Source organism: Mustela lutreola, chromosome 17, assembly GCF_030435805.1.
Source record: "Mustela lutreola isolate mMusLut2 chromosome 17, mMusLut2.pri, whole genome shotgun sequence".
NCBI classification, from domain to species: Eukaryota; Metazoa; Chordata; class Mammalia; order Carnivora; family Mustelidae; genus Mustela; species Mustela lutreola.
Window position 1 is genome coordinate 9,402,070 of NC_081306.1, and position 19,029 is coordinate 9,421,098.

Here is a 19,029-nt window from a genome sequence, read left to right on the forward strand (position 1 = left end):
CTGGAGAAACTAGTGAACGTGACAGATGTGGCTTCTGCCTTCACGAAGGAGTGAGATAATATGTGTGCGGGGATACTTAGCACATAGCAGATGCTCAGTGGGTGTAATTTTCTCTTTCCCTGCGTGTAAGTTGATGTGAAAACTGCTCCCCTGGGTTTCTGCCTAGCTCCCAGCCCCCACACTAAAGCAGGAAGTCGTTGGCTTGTAATGGCAATCATTTCTAGAGACTGCCTGGCCGAGGGCATTATTCGCCCACAAACAGGTGGGTGAAAGATCAGCAGAGTGGGCACAGGGGTCGGCCTTCCTGCTCTGTGTGGTGCCCTCGCACTGGCCAGGGGAGGCAGGGTCTTTGGGGGCTTAACCCGTGGCCATGCTCTTTGTGATCCTGAGTTACAGAGCAGGCCCAGGAAGACTGTCCACTGGCTCAGGGCCAAAGTTGTGAATGTGTTTGCTTCTAGGTCTTTTTAAGAATTTTTTTTAAAGATTTTTATTCATTTATTTGAGAGGACAGGAGAGGGGGCACAAGCACGAGCGGGGGGAGCAGCAGAGGAAGAAGCAGGCTCCCCCCTGAGCAGGGAGCCTGACACGGGGCTCAGTCCCCAGACCCGGGGATCATGACCTGAGAAGAAGGCAGATGCTTAACTGACAGAGCCCCCCAGGTGCTCCGGCTTTTAGGTTTTATCTTGCTTAATTTTATCGGGGATGGAGAAAGCAAAAGAAGGACAGCCTTAAGGTTGAGTCGTCTGTGGGATCCTCTTGCATTTTTATTCAAGGTCACCGTGGCCTCTCAGTGGAATCTTTGGTAAGGAAGAGCCAGGACGCTTCGGACATGCATGGACAGCTGTGTGAGAAAATAACGGTCCCCAGCCTTCCTACCAGAAGTTTCCCTAAAGCCTCTGTATGTCTCTCAGGCATTTGAGGACTGGGGCAAATCATCCTTCCCCAGGTTATTGAGCGTGACTCAGAAAAGAAGTCACAGAAGGGGTAATGGGAAGGGCAGGGATTCGGGGGTACATTGTCTTCTCACTCCTAATAGAGGCCCCCTCCATTAAGGCTTAGTAAGTCCAGGCACAGCCCCAAGGACTCTCTCAGTTGATCCTCACAACAACTGAATGAGAGAGGTACCAGTGTTATACCCATTTTACAGAGGAGGAAACAAACTCAGCTGACTTGTTAGATGTTCCTGTGTTAGCCGAGGTCAGGAAAGGCTGCTGTCGCGGGTTGGCCATGCTGGTTTGGGGTTTACCGCCATCAGAGCTGATCTCTTGCTTGTGCACTGGTGTCTGTGGGGCCTTTCACGAGTGGCCTTCCGTGCAAGGACTCAGCGAGCCGGGCCCTGTCCGGTTTGTGGCTCTGCCATCTTTATGGGCCTTGGTGGTTAGCAGAGGGAGAGAGGGGAGGATTGTGTGGGAAGTTTTAATAGGCTGGGTCTAGAAGTTGGGAATATCCCTTCCACTTCCACTCCGACCCTCTCGGCTACAACTTCCTGCGGGGGAGGCTGGCTTTATAGTCTGGGAAGAAAAGACTTTGGTGACCTCACAGCCACCTCTGCCGTAGCTACCCATGGAGGCAAATAAAAGCCATCCTGGGCCCCGAACAAGCCTGGTCCACTGCCTCCCCAAGCCCCCCCATGGCCCTGAGTTCGCCATGAGCGTCCCCAGCCTCGGGGACTTCCGCCTGACGAGAGCAGACCTCCTAGTGAATTCGCCACATAACCTTTAGGCTGTGAAGCACTGGACACCTGCTGACGTGGGCAAGTCGTCAGACCCGGGGCCCTCGGCTGGGCTGATGTTGTCCCCCAGCGGCGTCCAGAAGCGTTCGTGGTTGTCACAACTCCAGGCGCACTGTTGGCATGTCGTACGTCGAGGTCAAGGATGTTGCTCACATCCCACAGTGCATGGACCAGCCACCACCCACATCCCGCAGTGGCGACACCCCCGAGCTTGGGCAGTGGTCTCTGCTGGTCTCCGAGTCTGCGGAGCAGGGTCGGCGAAGGGGTGTCGGCTCCGAGCCAGTCTTCCCCAGTCCTGCCCCAGTCCTGCCCCTCTCGGAGGCTTGTTGATTCTCCTGACGACCTCTTCTCCTCTCTGCATTTCTAGCAGTTTTTCTTTGGCTGCCTGAGTGTGAAGAATTCAGGGGCAGAAACCCGAGGGAATCTGTGCTCATCTGTGCAGATTTTTCAAATGGCTTCCCAGCTTCCATAAGAATTTGGGCAGACAGAACCTGTCCGCTTGGCTCACGAGCTCGTCTCCCCGGTGGTGTGACCTGGACAGATGGCCCGCAGCCTGGCTCCGTGGGAGAGGGGGTGGGGAGCCCGCTCAGGATGTTTAAATCTCGTTTCTGCTCCTCCCCACCTTGTGGTGGGTGCCTGTCACCTGTGTATGGTGACACCGAGGGTTTATAAGGGAAAAAGGGGTTCTGGTGGCTTTTCAGTGTTGTTATGATAAGGAGTATATATTTATACAGACATATATACATACGTATGAATATATGTGTGTATATCGTGCAACCATATAGGAGAGAGTAGACTAAAAAGTAAAAAACCCTAATTCTTCCTACATAAAGGTAATCACTCCTCACAAGCCTTCGCTCTAAGAACAGATACATTTCTGTGTGTGTGAAAATGTGCCCGTGTGTGCGTGTGTATGGGAGCAGGTGTACAGGAGTGTGTGTTTGTGTGTGTGTGTATCTCTGTCCACTAGTGTTAGTGTCCAGAATAGATCTACTTTGATGCAGCTTGCTCCTTTCATACACTAGATCGGGGATATTTTTCCATGCTGGCATGTTTACACATACGCAGGCCAGGTGCTGTGGATACAGTAGTGAGCAAATGAGACAACAGTCGTGGTGTCATCAGATGACTTCCTGAATGTGGGAAGTCAGGTAGTAAACAAAGCAACTGTCTGGCGCAGTTCCGTGCTAAGGAGGAAACAGAGAATCGTGAAGGTTGGGGGAGGATGGCAGCTTTTTCTAAGATGGCCGGGCCTCACGGAGAAGGTGACATTGGAGCCAAGATGGGAAGGAGGTGGGAGATGGGCCACGTGGAAGAGCATCGCAGCCAAAAAGAATATCAAGGGCCAGAGCTCTTAGGTGGGAGGGAGAGCGCGCGGGATCGGTGTGGCTGACGCGGAGTGCGCATTCCCCCTCATTATTTTTAATGACCGCGTGATACTTCATTAAGTCCAGGAGTTGAAGAATGTATTTAATTAGTCCCCTGTTGGTAACATTGGGATTCGTTCCAGAGGGGGTTTTTTTGCCCTTTAGGAACGTTACTGGTGTGGGCACCCTCGGCGTGTCTGCGTGGGTATGTTCAGTGTACCATGAGCTAAAAACACACCGGTGGGGCTTGCTTGGCTGAAGCATGTATGTTTGTCCATTTGGATAGCTGTTGTCAAGATGGGCAGTGCAGGGGCATCTGGGTGGCTCAGTTGGTTAAGCATCCAGCTCTTGGTTCTGGCTCAGGTCGTGATCTCAGGGTCCTGGGATCGAACCCCACATTGGGCTTCCTGCTCAGCGGGGGTCTGCTTGTCTCCCTCTCCCTCTGCTCCTCCCCCTGCTCTCTCTCTCTAAAATAAATAAATTAATTTTAAAATATCTGCAGTCCCCCCAAAAAAGTGACAACAATTTTTACTCTTGTGTCTTCTTGCAGTATGCGTTTGAAACAAATGACTTTGGCGAATTTTTTACACCTTTATGGCCCACAAAGGCCCCAACTCCTTTCCCCCCACAAAAAGGATTCTTGTAAGGCAGAAATAAACAGACTTTGAAGATTATGAAGTGTTGAACAACTATGAGATGTTAAATTTTTACCTTTAAAAAGCATTTTGATTTTTAATTCTGTATTGTTTAATACTTCACATATATGGGGAAAAAATCACAGGCAGTCATTTTACCCCCCCATCCAAATTTGTCTTAGATTAGTTTTTCATCTCTCAGTTGGCCTAGGCAAAGCAGTTCCACATTGGTCCCTGGCTTCAAAAGCCCAGGGTGTGCAATTATTTTATTTTGAAATGAGTGAAAACGTGATAAATGGGCTTGATCAAGATGTAAAACTTTTGCCTTTGAAAGATGTAGTTAAGAAAATAAAAGAGCAAAGCACATCCCAAGAGAAATTTTTTGTAAAACATATCCAATGAAGAGCCTATATCCAGAATATATAAAGAAATTGAGTAATTCAAGAACAAGATAAACAGTCTAGGATCCAGTAAAAAAGTGGCAAAGATTTGAACAGATGCACTTTGCAAGAAGACGCAGCAGTGGCAAAGAAACACCTGAAAAGATGCTGTACTTCATTAGTCATTAGAAATGCAAAGTAAAGGGGCGCCTGGGTGGCTCAGCCGGTTAAGCGCCTGTGCCTTCCTCTCAGGTCATGATCCCAGGGTCCTGGGACTAAGCCCTGAATTGGGCTCCCTGCTCAGTGGAGAGCCTGCTTCTCCCTCTGCCTGCCACTCCCTCTGCTGGTGTGCTCGCTCGCTCTCTCTCTCTCTCTGTCAGATAAATAAATCTTAAGGAAAAGAGAGAAATGCCAGGTAAAACCACAGTAATATCCACTGCAAACCCACTAGTACAGTTAAGTGTAAAGACAAAAAATGCTAAGTGTTGGTGAGGACGTGGGACCGCTAGGACTCTACTATGTTTCAGGTGAGAATGGCAGACGGCGATAAGCACTTTGCAAAGCAGATGCCGTGACCTCATAAAGTTAGACACACATTGACCATACAAACCAGCGATGCTGCTGGAAGTAGAAGGGATTTACCCCAGAGACATGAAAACAGGTGTCCAACAAGGTCGTGTACACCCATGTTCCTAACAGCATTATTTGTAATGGGCAAAAAACTGAAAAACTGAAAACAGCCCCAATGCCCATTATTGACTGAATAAACCCAGTGCCCATCTTCGATGAATAAACCAATTGTGATACATTGTATCTTTGAATCCTACTCAGCAATAAAAAAGAATAAAATACGAATACACATACAGACAGCTGAATTTCAGAAACAGTAAACTAAATGAGTGCAAATGAGTCTATACTATATGATCCTATTTTTATGAAATTCTAGTGACAATGAAACTTGGCCCACTGGGGTCAGGAAAGAGGGGTTTTTTGTTTGTTTGTTTGTTTGTTTGTTTGTTTCTAAGAGAAAACTTTTTTTAGGGAGAGAGAACTCTATCTTGATTGTAGTGGTAGTTAAATGATTTCCATCAGTCATCAGAATTCATCCAATTGTGTGCTTAAAATGGGTGGATTTTATTCTAGGAAAAAAAATACTTCAGTAAACAAAACCAAGGGGAAAATTTTTTTTTTAAATAAAACATGTGGATGTGATTTTATTTTGCATTTCTTGGATGACTCATGGTATGGGACATCTTTCATGGGCTTTACCTGTGGAAGGAGGAAGGCGTGGAAGGGAGGGGCTTGCCCGGAGCAGGATCCAGTGTGTTCATTGGTCCAAAGTAGACTTGAATCATTTGTTTGCTATTGCGGTCAGACGGAATATCAGGGTTCTGGATCCTTCCATTCAGGCCCAGGACAGTGTTCTGGCCACATGTGGTCTGGTTATTGTGGTCATTGGGATAACCTGGCAGGACCCACCAGGCACTGCTTGGCATCTCTCCAGGTAGAGAAGCCTTGTTCATTCCTGTGTCCCCAGTGGCTCACCAGGTTCCCTTCTGGTCTGGGTTTCAACAACTCCATGACCAGTCTGTGGGTGGGGTCGCCACGCAGACCTAAAAACTGATATTTCTCTGGCATAAAGAAGCAGATTAATGGGGGTGCTTTGCTGGCTCAGTCAGTAGAGCTTGGGACTCTTAACCTCAGGGTCATGAGTTCAGGCCCCACATTGGGCATGGAACCTACTTAAAAAACAAAACAAAACAGGTTAACAGCCATGAAAGTGAAACAGTTGAGTTTGTGTGTTCATTTTTTACAATCTCAACATTTTATGGAGAACCTTTAAAAAAATATTGGAAGAATTATTCAGTCAACACCCATATTCCCACCACCTCGATTTTACAATGAATATTTTGCTCTTTGCTTTACCACACATCTATCCATACCTCTGTCTCTCAGTTCATATTTTTTTCAAGCATTTCAAGATCAGTTACAAACATTAGTCCCATTCATCTGTTTTTTAAAGCTGACTTTTTGTTGTTGAAGTTTAGTGTAGAGAAAATCATTACATAGGCATGATTGATGAAACCGTTGGCTGTTGGTGGTTAAGTCCATCTCCTGCCCCTCTCCCCTCTCTGGAGGCTGGGGGTTGGAATGGGCTGAAAGGTCCGACCCTCTAATCACGCCTTGGTCTTTCTGGCAGCAGCTCCCATCCTGAAACTATCTGGCTACCTCCGCCACCGACCATCTCATTAGTATACGAGAAGACACGCATCACTTGAAGATTCCGTGGGACTTCGAAGCTCCTGGGCCATGATCCCGGGACTAAGACCAAATATTTTAACACGAGATGCTCTTATCACCCCATCACTTGGGAAATTACAAGAGTTTTAGGAGCTTTGTGTCAGAAAGTGGGGGCAGAGACCAAATATATATATTTATGCCACTCCCATGGCTCTTCAGTTGCATATAGGCTGTGGCTTCTTTCTTCTACAATGGCAGAGGAGTTGGGACAGAGACTCTAGGCCCTTGAAGCCTAAAATCTTTACTGTCTGGCTCTTGATGGTAAAAGTCTGCCTATCCTTGTACTAAAGTAACACCTCTGGACTTTCTTTATTCATTTTATTTTTTTTCTTAATTTTATTTATTTGAGAGAGAGAGAGAGCATGAGGAGGAGGAGGGGAAGAGCGACAGGGAGGTGTTGGCTTCCCGCTGAGCAGGGAGCCCAGTGCAGGACTTGATCCCAGAACCCTGGGATCGTGACCTGAGCCAAAGGCAGACAGTTAATGGACTGAGCCAGCTAGGTGCCTCTATTCATTTTACTGTTTGCTTTATTCTCTGTTATCTTGTATTTACTTGCCCAGGGAGGAATTGACTTACCTGACTGGGACCTGGTAAGCTTTCCATCTGAAGGTCCACGGTCTTCTGCTGGATGGGATTAAGGTGTTCAGGGTCTCCCAGCCCTCCTCTCCTCGCTGGGACCTACAAGCCCACAACGGAGATCATTCTCTGTAGCCCCTTCCCTGAGCCTGCTGGTCAGGCCTGCCCATTCCCCGACGAGGCCTGCACTGTGTTTGGTCAGAGAAGTTTAATTCCAGGGGAACAAACAGTAGGGTCAGGCCCCTTCCTACAATCCAACTGAACTACCAATCCTGCTGATAACGTTGTTCTGCAGCCAACACCGTGTACCTAACCTGACCCCATGAGACTTCCCGGGGAGCTTGTGAAAAGCACTGGCATCCAGTCCCCTGCGCCCCAAACCCATCAACAGAACCTCTTGGGCTGGGGTCTGGGGACTAGTATTTTTTTAAGAGCCTCCCCAGGGATTCGCACGTCGGCGGTCTTTCTCCTTTGTTTTCCCAGTTGTTTCTCAGTTATTTCAGAGGACAGAGAAGGGGAAGATTTGGTTAATTATCCCCCGGAAGCTTCAGCAGGTGTCTTGCAGCAGGCTCTGAAGCTGGTTTGTAGTATTTCCCCCTGAGCAATTCCAGCATCTCTGAGACAAGTGTACAAGGGTGGTTCTCTCTCAGACAGACAAATTTTGGTTGTTCGTGTAAAAACAAGCACATTACGTTATCGTCACACTTCTAAATGCTTCCTTCTAGACGGGTGTGATTCAGATCTGAAAGTGATGCTTCAACCCATATGTCGTCTTGATAAACGCAGGCTCCGCATGGCTCAGTTTCCACACAGAGGAGTAAAGAAACGGCCCAGCCGTGGTCCAAGGGAGTTTTAAAAGGGATTTTAATCTTTTTTTTTTTTTTTTTTTTTAAGATTTATTTTATTTAGAGAGAGGTGGGGGGAGGAAGAGCCGAGGGGGAGAGAGTCTCAAGCAGACTCTGCCCTTCCAGGCTCGATCTCATGACCCTGAAATCACGACCTGAGCCGGAGCCAAGAGTCAGACACTTGACTCACCATGCCGCGCAGGTGCCCTAAAAGGAATTTCAGTCTTTTGACTCCTGGGTCTTGAGGAAGGAGGAAGAGACCTCATCCAGAAGCCATGGCGACCTCTTGCCCCTCTCCCCTCAAAGACCTCTTCCTCCACTCCCCAGTTCATGATGGTGGATTAATGAAGGGGAACCCCAGGTCGCATGCTTTCCCCTGAAGGCAGCATTTCTCAGCCCCGTTGCCTGTGGACATTTGGGGCGGGTAGATTATTGTGAGGCTGTCCTGAGTATGGTAGGATGGCGAGCAGCATCTCCTCTCTAGTGGTGACAATCCAAGTGTCTCCTACACAGTCAATTTGGGGAGCAGAATGGGGCCAGCTGAGAGCCCCTGTGTTAATGGAATCAAACAACTCATCACTTTAATCCGGTGGTAGTTCCTAAAGATCTGGCCACAAGAGGCCTCTCCTCTGGGCCTTGTGCTTTCAGTGGGCTAAGAGGACTGAAGGCAAACCCAGCGAGTCGAGGTGATGTCCCAGCCCGTGCTCAGGGCTCTCTCCAGGCCCTCCTCAGGAAAGCGGGCCAGGGTGGTGGTGTGTGAGCTCTAGACCCAAGAGATAATGATCGACTTCCTTGTGAATAGACATGTGGATAAAATCATTTGGTGTCTTCGCGAATCCATGGAACGGGGGCTGACACGTGATCAGTGCTGTGTAAGTGTCAGGTGCCACTGTGACAGTTTTCATAGCACTAGTCTGGAGACATAAGACAGCTTTTGTGTCTGCTGGCCAGCTGAAGAAGAGGCCATTCAGATGATGGAGGCAAACCTGACCCTGCTGGGCCCCGCAGAGACGATGGGACGGTCTCCACTGTGGCCCCTTCGCAAGGGGTTTCCGAGGCTCGGTCTGACTCTTGACGCCTCTTGCCCTACAGGCCATCGTGGGGGGCTCACTGCCCTTCTGACACACATACATGCAATGTATTTCTGCTCCAGGTCTTGTTTTTGTCATACAGCGGGCTCAGTGGATGGGGGAATGGGTGAGACTTTTCTGAGACAAGAGATGTCAAAGTGTTGCTGGGCTCTGAGTGTCCGTCCGTACTGTGCCGCATGCAGGCTCTGTGACCTCGGGCGCTCAACCTCCAAACCCCTACAAGCCTCACATTCTCCGTCTGCAAAAGGATATAAAAGGTACCTTCCCTAATAGGACTATGGTGTGGATTGAGTGAAAAAATGTATATAAACTACTCTTCTCGGTGCCTAGCATACAGGACTCAGAATTTGGTATTGCTGGTTTTGTTTTTTGAGGAGTTTTTTTTTTCTTTTTTTAGAGAGTGAGAGAGAACATGTGTGTGTGTGCACATGAACAAGGGGGAATGGTGGGGGAGGGGCAGGGGGACAGGGAAAGAGAGCATTTTTTTTTTTGAAAGAGAGAATCTTAAGCAGACTCCTCACCCAGTTTAGAGCCCAATCTCATGACCCTGAGACCATGACCTGAGCCAAAGTCAAGAGTCAGACCCTCAACCCACTGAGCCACCCAGGGGTCCTAGTATTACTGTTTTTTAATTACAATAATACTGTTACCTAAACTCTTCATTTTGACCATTGGAAGGAAAAACATGGAGGAAAACGTTCTGTCCGAGCAGCTGCTATGAATCACAAAATGAAACCTCACTCTTTTTTTTTTTTTTTTAAAGATTTAATTTATTTATTTGTGAGAGAGACAGTGAGAGAGATCATGAGAGGGGAGAAGGTCAGAGGGAGAAGCAGACTCCCCATGGAGCAGGGAGCCAGATGTGGGACTCGATCCCAGGACTCTGGGATCATGACCTGAGCTGACGGCAGTCACTTAACCAACTGAGCCACCCAGGCGCCCAGATGAAACCTCACTCTTTTTGTGTGTGTGTATGTTTACTCTTGCATTACTTGCTTTTGTTATAATAAGCATACATTAGTTTTGTAACTAAACATAATGTACAGAGAGCAAGGTAATAACTATCAAAAGTGATTATAAATTTCATCAGAAATAACATATTTGTGAGAAATTAGAGTATTGAGTGGGGAGAATTGCTCTCTGGATTATAAGATAGTATAAAACTACAATCATTAAAATATTATGGTGCTGATATAAAGAGAGATTTATGCAAAAATGTCGCTCAAAAACAAATACTATTATGTGTAAAAATTTTAATAGTTAACATACATCATAAAGTAACGGGGAAGTAATGTTCAAGGACAATAGATAGCTATGGGATAAATAAATCTATTTAGAAGATCCTCATATCATGTCACATTTCAGAATAAATTCTGGGGAGAAGTTAAATCATATAAGAATATTGATCAGTCTCATAGTCAGAAATGTGAAACCTCACTCTGAAGTCACAGATGAAACTTCTTAGAACCAAAGAAATGTTAGAGTTGAAGAGGGCCTTAAAACCTACATAAACCCACCATTGTATAAATGGTAAACTGAGGCCCAGGCAGAGGCTGTGATTGATCTTGTTTTGAAGAAACACCTGAAACAGCATCCAGCTTTCAGAGAGAAGAAGAAAAAAGAGGGAGTGCTATAGGCTGAGAAAGTTTTGCAAAAGTTGAGAAGAGAATGGGTACCATCTTTGGGGGGTGTATCTGAGCTGGCTCCTGGAGAGGAGGCACAGGAGGAAGAGGGACAAGGACTTTGCTATGGGGCTTTTCCGAGGGTTGAGATAACTTGAAAATCCAGGTGACGTGTGAGGATCCCTCCATGCTGAGGAATTAGGGAAGACTGGGAAACAACTTTTTGCTGGCTTCATGCATTTTTTTTTCCCCAGAAATGGACCAGTAGTGCAACTCAGTACCCAAGTGGGGCCTGTGATGAGATGGGGTTCTGACCATGACCTGGGGCACCCCTACACTGTGCCATCAGCCTCGAAGCTGCATGTGGGGGTATTACCTTGGAACCAAATATGCAAAATGGGGAGCTGTTGAGATTTTTTTTTTTCTTTTAATTTGCAGTGTTTATGACACCCACATGCTAAGTCATCCAGCTTCCCTTCCAGACCGGCTGCCTTGGCAAACTAAATTAGCAACCAAAAGAGTTTAGCTCTTGCGGGGAAGGACAGATTCATTTTCCCAGCAAGGATCAACATGTGAAAGCCTCAGCTTGCCCCTGACTCACTCAGGGCACCGAGGCTTGGACCTGGACCGGAGCAGTGGGTAGTCTCCCTCTGCACCGCCCTGGGCCTCCATCCCCTCAGCTGTAAAATGGGCCAGTGGTAGCAGCTGTCTTAGAGCAGTAGGTTCTCGGTGGAGAAGGGTTAGAGGATCCTCTCTGGGATGCACAGTGATGTCTGGAGGTACCTTTGAGTTGTCACAGCAGGGGAGGGGACGGCTAGTGGCATTTTCCAGAGATGTTCCTAAACATCTTACACCACTCAGAACAGCCCCACAATCCAGAATGATCTGGTCCCAGATATCAGTAGTACTCAAGGTGAGAAACCTGACCCTACAGCGTGGACAGGGAGATTTGGCAAGTTAACCCACATGATGTGCTTAGCCCCAGGCCATACATATATAGTAGGTGCTTTTTTTTTTTTTTTTTTAAGATTTTATTTATTTGACAGACAGATATCACAAGTAGGCAGACAGGAAGGCAGAGAGAGAGGAGGAAGCAGGTTCCCTGCTGAGCAGAGAGCCTAATGCGGGGCTCGATCCCAGAACCCTGGGATCATGACCTGAACTGAAGGTAGAGGCTTTAACCCACTGAGCCACCCAGGCGCCCCTAGAGTAGGTGCTTAATAAAGCAGTGTTAGTCTCTGTGCTCCTTCAAAACCTGGTCCCTGAGCCCAGCGGGTGCCTCTCAGCATGCTTTGGTTTTGCCAAAGAGGTTTCCCTCACCTAAATTGGCATGGTGATTGGTGCCACAGAAATAGATTGGTCATTCTTTAGAGATAGTTGAGTCTTAAATTCCAGAAAGTGGAATATTCCAGGAGTACCCAAGCCCCGAGGGTAGAGCTGGACATTGGTGGCTTGTCTCTCTGACGGAGGGCCATCCTCTGAGACTGTCGCATCAGAGCAATTGAGATTTGTTGAGGCTAGGGAGGGAACACAGTGACCAGTAACCGAGCGCCTTGCTGGGCAGGAAGGTTGCTCTACTCTGTAACCTTGCGGGGAGGGGCACTAAAGGGTTTTGTGTGAGCTCAGCTTCTGCTGACTGAATCCACTCCCTTTTGATGTTAAAAAAAGGCTTCACATTTTTTTACTGTGTTTGATAGAGAACTTGTCACACCTCCTTTGACCCATTAACCAGAGCCCTGAGCTTTCTGACTGATTGAGTCATGACTATAAAAATAAATGATGATATGGTTGAGTATACTTTGGCTCTTTGAGCGAATACAGGGCTGTTTGCTCCTTCACCAAATGGCCCCGTTCTGCTGTACTTTTTAAACTTCTTGGGGTGCCCAGGTGGCTCAGTCAGCTAAGTGTCCAACTCTTGCTTTCGGCTCAGGTCATGAGCTCAGGGTCCTGGGATGAAACCCCAATTCGGGCCTCCTGCATGGTGGGGAGTCTGCTTGTCTCTCTCCCTCTACCCCTCCCCCTGGCTTGTGCTTTCTCTCTCAAATAAATAAATAAAATCTTGGGAAAAATTCAATTAAAAAATTAATTACTGCAGAGGGGGAAATGAGATGACCGAGTGTATTCAGAGTGTGTAGGTTCTCGGGGGAAACGTGGGGAGCCCTCTCCATGGGTTTCGTGCACGAATTCTGAACCTGTTCTGATGGTTGCAATGCCTTTGTGCTGCTCTCTGGATTGTGTGGGTGTTGGGAAGCTGCTTCCAGATGACTAGGGTACATGGTCCTGCAATGACACTATGACTGCAGTAGAAGGAGTCCCCTGTAACCACCAGTAGGGATATTTGGGGATGACTTGCGACAAAATTTCTAATTGTGATTGTCTCTAAGGAGGAGGACAGTAGGGATCTAGTGACAAAAAAGTTGACTTCCTTCCCAGGGTATTTGCTGCAAATACTTCAAGTTGTATCACCAACTAGCTCAGTGACTCGGTTTCCTTATCTGTCAAATGGGGGGCTAGGGGCCTCTGGCGCTGTGTCTCTGAGCCCCTCTCCAGATTCTGTAGATATCCGGTCTTAATTCCCCATTTCTCCAGCAACATGCTCCCTGGAATTTACAGAGATGGCAAATCTTGACATTCTCCCAGGGGACTTTTATCATAGAAGTCATTAGTGTTATTCAGCTTTGACTTTATTATAATTTGAATTTCAAATGTTCGATTTTTAAGTCTGTTAAGATTGCCATAACTTTACCAAGTGAATTGCAAGTGCCGAAGCCTGCCAATTAACTCAGATGGTCACAGCCACAATTGCTTCCCATCGAAAGGCTGAATCACTTAGGAGCTCCTACCTTTCAAGGGCCAAGTGATTCACCACACCGAAAGGAGCGTAGGATATTAGACTTCCTTTTAGTCTTCTTTCCCTTCTGGCGATTTAGATGTGGATTCTCTAATGACAACTTTTTTTTTCTTTTGTTTTCTTTCCAAAACGGTATGTGCTGTAAGAAGTGCAAACCATACTTGCATAATACCAAACGCAGAAAGTTCCCTGTTTCCCCTCCCTAGAGAGAGCCATTCTTAACAGTTTGGTGAAATTCCTCCAGATAGTTTTCTATTCTATATATTAACTTTTTTTTTTTTTTAAACAAAAAAGACATTGTGTTTACATATACTATTTTGCAACTTGCTTTTGTCTCCTAGCAATATGTCTTGGAGATTTTTCTATTTCATATATATATATATATAGAGAGAGAGAGAGAGAGAGAGAGATCTATCTATCTTGTTTGACAGCAACATTGGTTTCCATGGTATTATTACATCAGAAACGATTTAATTAGTTTCCACCAGTCTTTGTCTGGGTGCGTCCTAAAGCTGATCCTAAGACAATGATTTGGGTTCAAGTAGGCTATGAAGGAGGTGACCCCAGGAAGTACTGCTAAGAGAATGGAAAAGGGAGGCAAGCTAATTGGGGATACTTGATGAGTGGGTCACTGCAGCCTAGAAGATCCCCGAGATTGTCAAGTTCAGTGATTCACTAGAAGGACTCACAGACTTAGCTAAGCTATTACACTCATGGTTACAGTTTATTACAGAAAAAGGAAACAGACCAAGATCAGCAAAGGAAAGAGGCACAGAGGGCAGAGTACAGGAGAGAACAGGTAATGAGTTTCCAGTTGCCCTCTCCCAGTGGAGTTGTGAGGACAGCACTTCATTGTCCCAGGAATGATGTGGGGAGACGCACTTCAAGGATTGCCATCTAGGGAGGTTCACACAAGCGTTGGCATCAGATCTTGATGAGGCGATCTGTAGGCATCCAAGTGGCTGGCTCCAGTCTCCAGCCCCTGCAGCAGTCAAACTGCTGTTGAGTGGCCCAAAGACTCCACCATAAGGCATAGCTGGTGTAGACTGGCGAGGGCTCTGGGTGCTTGAGAGCTGGGGGGATAGCCTCTAAGGTAGGCTGAGGGGGCAGACAGGGCACCACAGCCACAGGTACACTTCTTTGTGGACACTTTTTGTTATTTACATTTTTCATTCTCACAATGTTCTAGGGCAGGAGTTGGCAGACTTTTCCATAAAGTGCCAGACAGAAAATAGTTTCAGCTTTGTGAGCCACACAGTCTCTTTTGCACCTATTCAACTCTGCTTCTGTAGTGTAATAGCAACCGTAGACATTGTGAATGGGTTGGACTAAGTTCCAGTAAACTTTATTTACAAAACACAGGTAGTGGACCAGATTTGGCTTAGAGGCTCTAATACCCAGGTATTATCCAATATCTAATATTCAGAGAATATCCTTGTATGTATATCTTTGTCCATTTGTGCAGATAATTCTATGGGATAAATTCCTAGAAATAGAATTGCTGGATCACAAGTTACAACATTTTTATTTTGAGTAGCCACTGTGAACCTCTCCTTAAAGTTGAACCAGCTTCCTCTTACCCCAACAATACATGGGAGAGCTTGAGATTTCCTTTCCTAAGTACACTCATCTCTGAGGGGAAAGTACACTCATCTCTGAGGATGTTTCTGCATTTTCATTTTTGAGCTTTGGAGAGGCATAGGAAGATAGAACATTTTACCCCCAAGGAAGAACACCAAAAAGAGCCTGGAATGGCCTCCTGCTAGGATCTTGCTTCACCAAGGCCCCCAGAGAAGGGGACTCCAGTAACTTATTTTCATTTAATTTGTTTTCAAACCTTACACTGCCCACTAGGCGTCGTTCAAAACAAACCTGAGTGTTACCTTTAAAAAAAAAAGACCTCAAGGGATGCCTGGGTGGCTCAGTCGGTTGTGTCTGCCTTCCACTCAGGTCATGATCCCAGGGTTCTGGGATGGAGCCCCGCATCCGGCTCCCTGCTCAGTGGGGAGCCTGCTTCTCCCTCTGCCTGCCGTTCTCCCTACTTGTGCCCTCTTTCTCTCTCTCTCTGACAAATGAATAAATAAATAAAATCTTCAAAAAATACCAAAAAACAAAACAAAACTTGGAATGCCTTAGAGAGCTCCTTAGTAATGTTGTTTATTAAGTGAAGATTCCTGTCCTAGTTTTCCCCTTCTACAAGGGATCTTCATGTAAACATTCCCCTGTGCGTACCGAACACTTCACCAAGTTACAAAAACTATACAGGGTCCAATTTTTGTCGACGTTGCTGACAGGTACTGGATACCGGAGTGGTAGCGGGCTTGATTGTTCACCCTGGGTCTTTTTGGTATTTAGACCATGGGTGGGGTTTTGGTTTTGTTTTTGTTTTTCCACTTTTCTTTTCTTCCCCCCCATTCGCCCCCTCCCCCATTTTTATCATTTAGAATTCTTGATGTGAGCCCCATGGGGGAGAATAGAGGCTCATTAGCATTCAAACTCTGTTTTTGGCTGCATATTTTAGCTGGTTTATTTGATAATCGGCTTCCCTCCTGGGATCCAGCCCGCTTTTGCTCGGCTCATGCTGGGTGAATCTGTGATATTTCCCGTTCTGCAGTCCTTCATTTATAACACAGACGCAGCCTGCTTTCCCGTTAGCGAGATGGCATGCCCGGACTACCCACACGCAGATAAAGAATTAGGCAGAACTTGGCTGGGAAGATAAATCAAGCTAACCATCTCATTAGGCTTGAAAGACACAAATTAAGCTTGCATCGGAATTAACAGAGAAGCCTTCCAAAGAGACACGCAGTACGACAAGGGGTAGAAGAAATCGCCATGGCCGTTTCTCTCAGGAACTTGCCTCCATTGCCTGGCACAGAGGAAACATAAAGCCTCTTTTATAAAAGGCTCCACCAGACAGAAATTTGGGGTCAGAATCGCACTATAACCTTCACTGAGTGCTTATCTAGGTACCATGTGGTGAGACATTACACAAATTGTCTCCTCAAAATCTCACAGTGACAGTTGAAGTAAAGTACTGGCAAGAGTCCTCTTTAACCTAGGAGGAAACTGAGTCTCAGGGAGATTCCTTCCCTTATCTCAGGTCGCAGAGCTAGCCTAATGGTCACCGAGGATGTCTGGCCTGTGGCCCACGGCTTCACCTAGTGGCTCTTCTCCAGCATAAACTGGCCTTTCAGGGGACATTGGGCCCCATCTGGAGACATTTTGGATTGTGACAGCTGGTGAGGGGGGTGCTCATGGCATCGAGTGCATAGAGGCCTGAGGTGTTGCTCAGCATTGTGCCCAGGACAGCTCCTGTGACCAGGAACGTTCATGGTGGCCGCCATTGAGAAACCCCAGGTTAACTACTCAACCAGACTCAGTGATGGCTGACTGTCCCCGTAGAACTCCCCAGCTGTGGTGCTCTGTACACAGCACGGTAGGGCAATGGCCATGAGTTTAAAGTTGTCTGTTGTGGGGGACGCAGCTGTCTGGCAGCAGGAACCGTCATTGCAGAGGCCAGGAGGCGGGAACGTGCCTGGCGTGGCGAGGAACGGCCGACCATCTGGTATACCTGGAGCGAAGGGACTTACAGGCACATGAGATGAGGGAAGTGGGGCGTTCTTCCCATGAAGGGAAACAGATGATGTCCTAAAAGCAACAAGCCCAGTGTCTGAGTTGAGGAACGAGTAGACTAACGACCTCTGTCTTGTTCCCGCCTCCCTGTTCCGTTTCTCTCCTTCTCTGACCTCCTCCCCGCCGCCCTCGTCCCTCTGGCTCCCCAGTGTTTGGCCACAACATGAAGAGCAGCAATGACTTCATCGGAAGGATTGTCATCGGCCAGTACTCTTCGGGCCCCTCCGAATCCAACCACTGGCGGCGGATGCTGAACACTCACCGCACGGCCGTGGAGCAGTGGCACAGCCTGAGGTCCCGGGCCGAGTGTGACCGCGTGTCTCCTGCCTCGCTGGAGGTGACCTGAGGGCTGCGGCAAAAGCAATTTTCAGTTGTTTAAAAAAAAAAAAAGAAAGAAAGAAAATTTAAGACAGAAAGAAAACGTGTCACATGTCGAAGACATCCACACAACACACACACACACACACACACACACACACACACTAAATCCTCTCAGAACTGAGAGGAAGCTGACTATTAAACACAAAATGGTTGCCCTCAATGAGCAAAGCCTGAGAACTTTCTGGAAACTCCATCTCTAGGTCATGAGCTGAGTGGGCTCTGCTGTGAGACTTACTGACAGTGCTTGCTACTGTTGATACCCCTCCCCCAAATGCACTTTAAACCCTCAGGCCAGAGAAAGGGCCTCCCCAAGGGTGCCAGCCTCCATTGAGATGAAACTCTCCAGGAGCTTGGCCAGTGTGTGGGAGGCCCGATGCCCACACCCAAAAGGCACACCAGCCGATTGGGTGGCTTCTGAATAGGCTCCTCTTCCCTGGGGTTCTTCAAACCTGATACCTTTCCCCGAAAGTGTAAGTACTTTGTCTTCTCTTTAGTGGACGTGGTAGATCAGACTATTTGGAGAAACCAAATGGCCTCAAAAAATATTACATTATAAGAAACCTCCCTGGCTTGACTGAATTTGTCCTTGTGTTAGCTTATTCCTAAGAACCACCCTCCCCATGGGGAATGTTCTCATGTGTGTCCCTGTGTGTCCGCCCAGTGAGCAAGGTGGTCAGCAGGACCTCAGTCCTGAGCATTCCCTTCTCTCTGCCCCGCCCCCCAGTGAAATTTCACCCGATTTCCTCCTGTCTGTCAAGGCCCCACCTTCAGTAACAGCATGTGTGTATGTCAAGTAAATAGAATACGATAGAGCAAAAGTAACCTTTTTTGGACTGATTTATGGTGATTGTGGCACATGGAAGACTTGCAGAAGCAGTTACCTGGATTAAAACGGCCACCACACTCCCATCCGAAAGGACTCCTTCCTTGTCATACTCTGAGCATCTCTCTGTGTTTGTGTGTGAACCAAAGTCATTTTTCTCATGCTAAGGAATTAGTGCAGTTAGAATATATCTCTCCCTGTTGGATGCTTCTGTATCTTTCCCACAGCCTCTTGTCTGATATAACAGGGAGCTATTTATTGAAATTAAAGATGATTTATTTGTGCCATGCATTTGAGTATCTTTTTCTTCCTGAACCTGGGGCACGAAGAGTGCGAGGTGTTTCGGCTACCCCTGCTGCGTAACAAACCGTCCCCATGACACAGAGCCCTGATATGGCTTGGAGGTCAAGGGGGATGGCAGGAGGGCTAGGTTAGGTTAAGCTTCTCAAGAGAAAAAGAGGGAAGCCATTTTCCTTTTCTACAGAATGACTTCCTTATCGTGGTTGTACAGAAGAGGAGAAAAGGGGCGCCTGGGTGGCTCCGTGGGGTAAGCCTCTGCCTTCGGCTCAGGTCATGATCTCGGGGTGCTGGGATCGAGCCCTGTGTCAGGCTCTGCCCAGCAGGGGAGCCTGCTTCCTCCTCTCTCTCTGCCTACCTCTCTGCCTACTAGTAATCTCAATCTCTCTGTCAAATAAACAAAATCTTTTTTAAAAAATTAAAAAAGGAAGAGCATAAAAGCACGAGAGAACAAAGAGAGTGAGGGCCTAGGAACATAGCAGGTGTTGGGCA

General features: G+C 47.2%; 1 protein-coding gene across 15 annotated transcripts in view; it reads left to right on the forward strand.

The window, feature by feature from the left end:
- Positions 1-19,029, forward strand: part of SYT17 (synaptotagmin 17) — a 134,379-nt gene that overhangs the window by 67,257 nt on the left and 48,093 nt on the right. For 2 of the 15 annotated variants that reach the window (XM_059154236.1, XM_059154228.1), the window contains exon 8: positions 17,186-18,531. The exons of the other annotated variants lie outside the window; for them this stretch is intronic. In XM_059154236.1, the coding sequence (XP_059010219.1) occupies positions 17,186-17,382 (197 nt within the window). In that variant the 3' untranslated portion in view covers positions 17,383-18,531. Of the gene's footprint in view, positions 1-17,185; positions 18,532-19,029 lie in introns of those variants that run through there. 15 annotated transcript variants of the gene reach the window in all.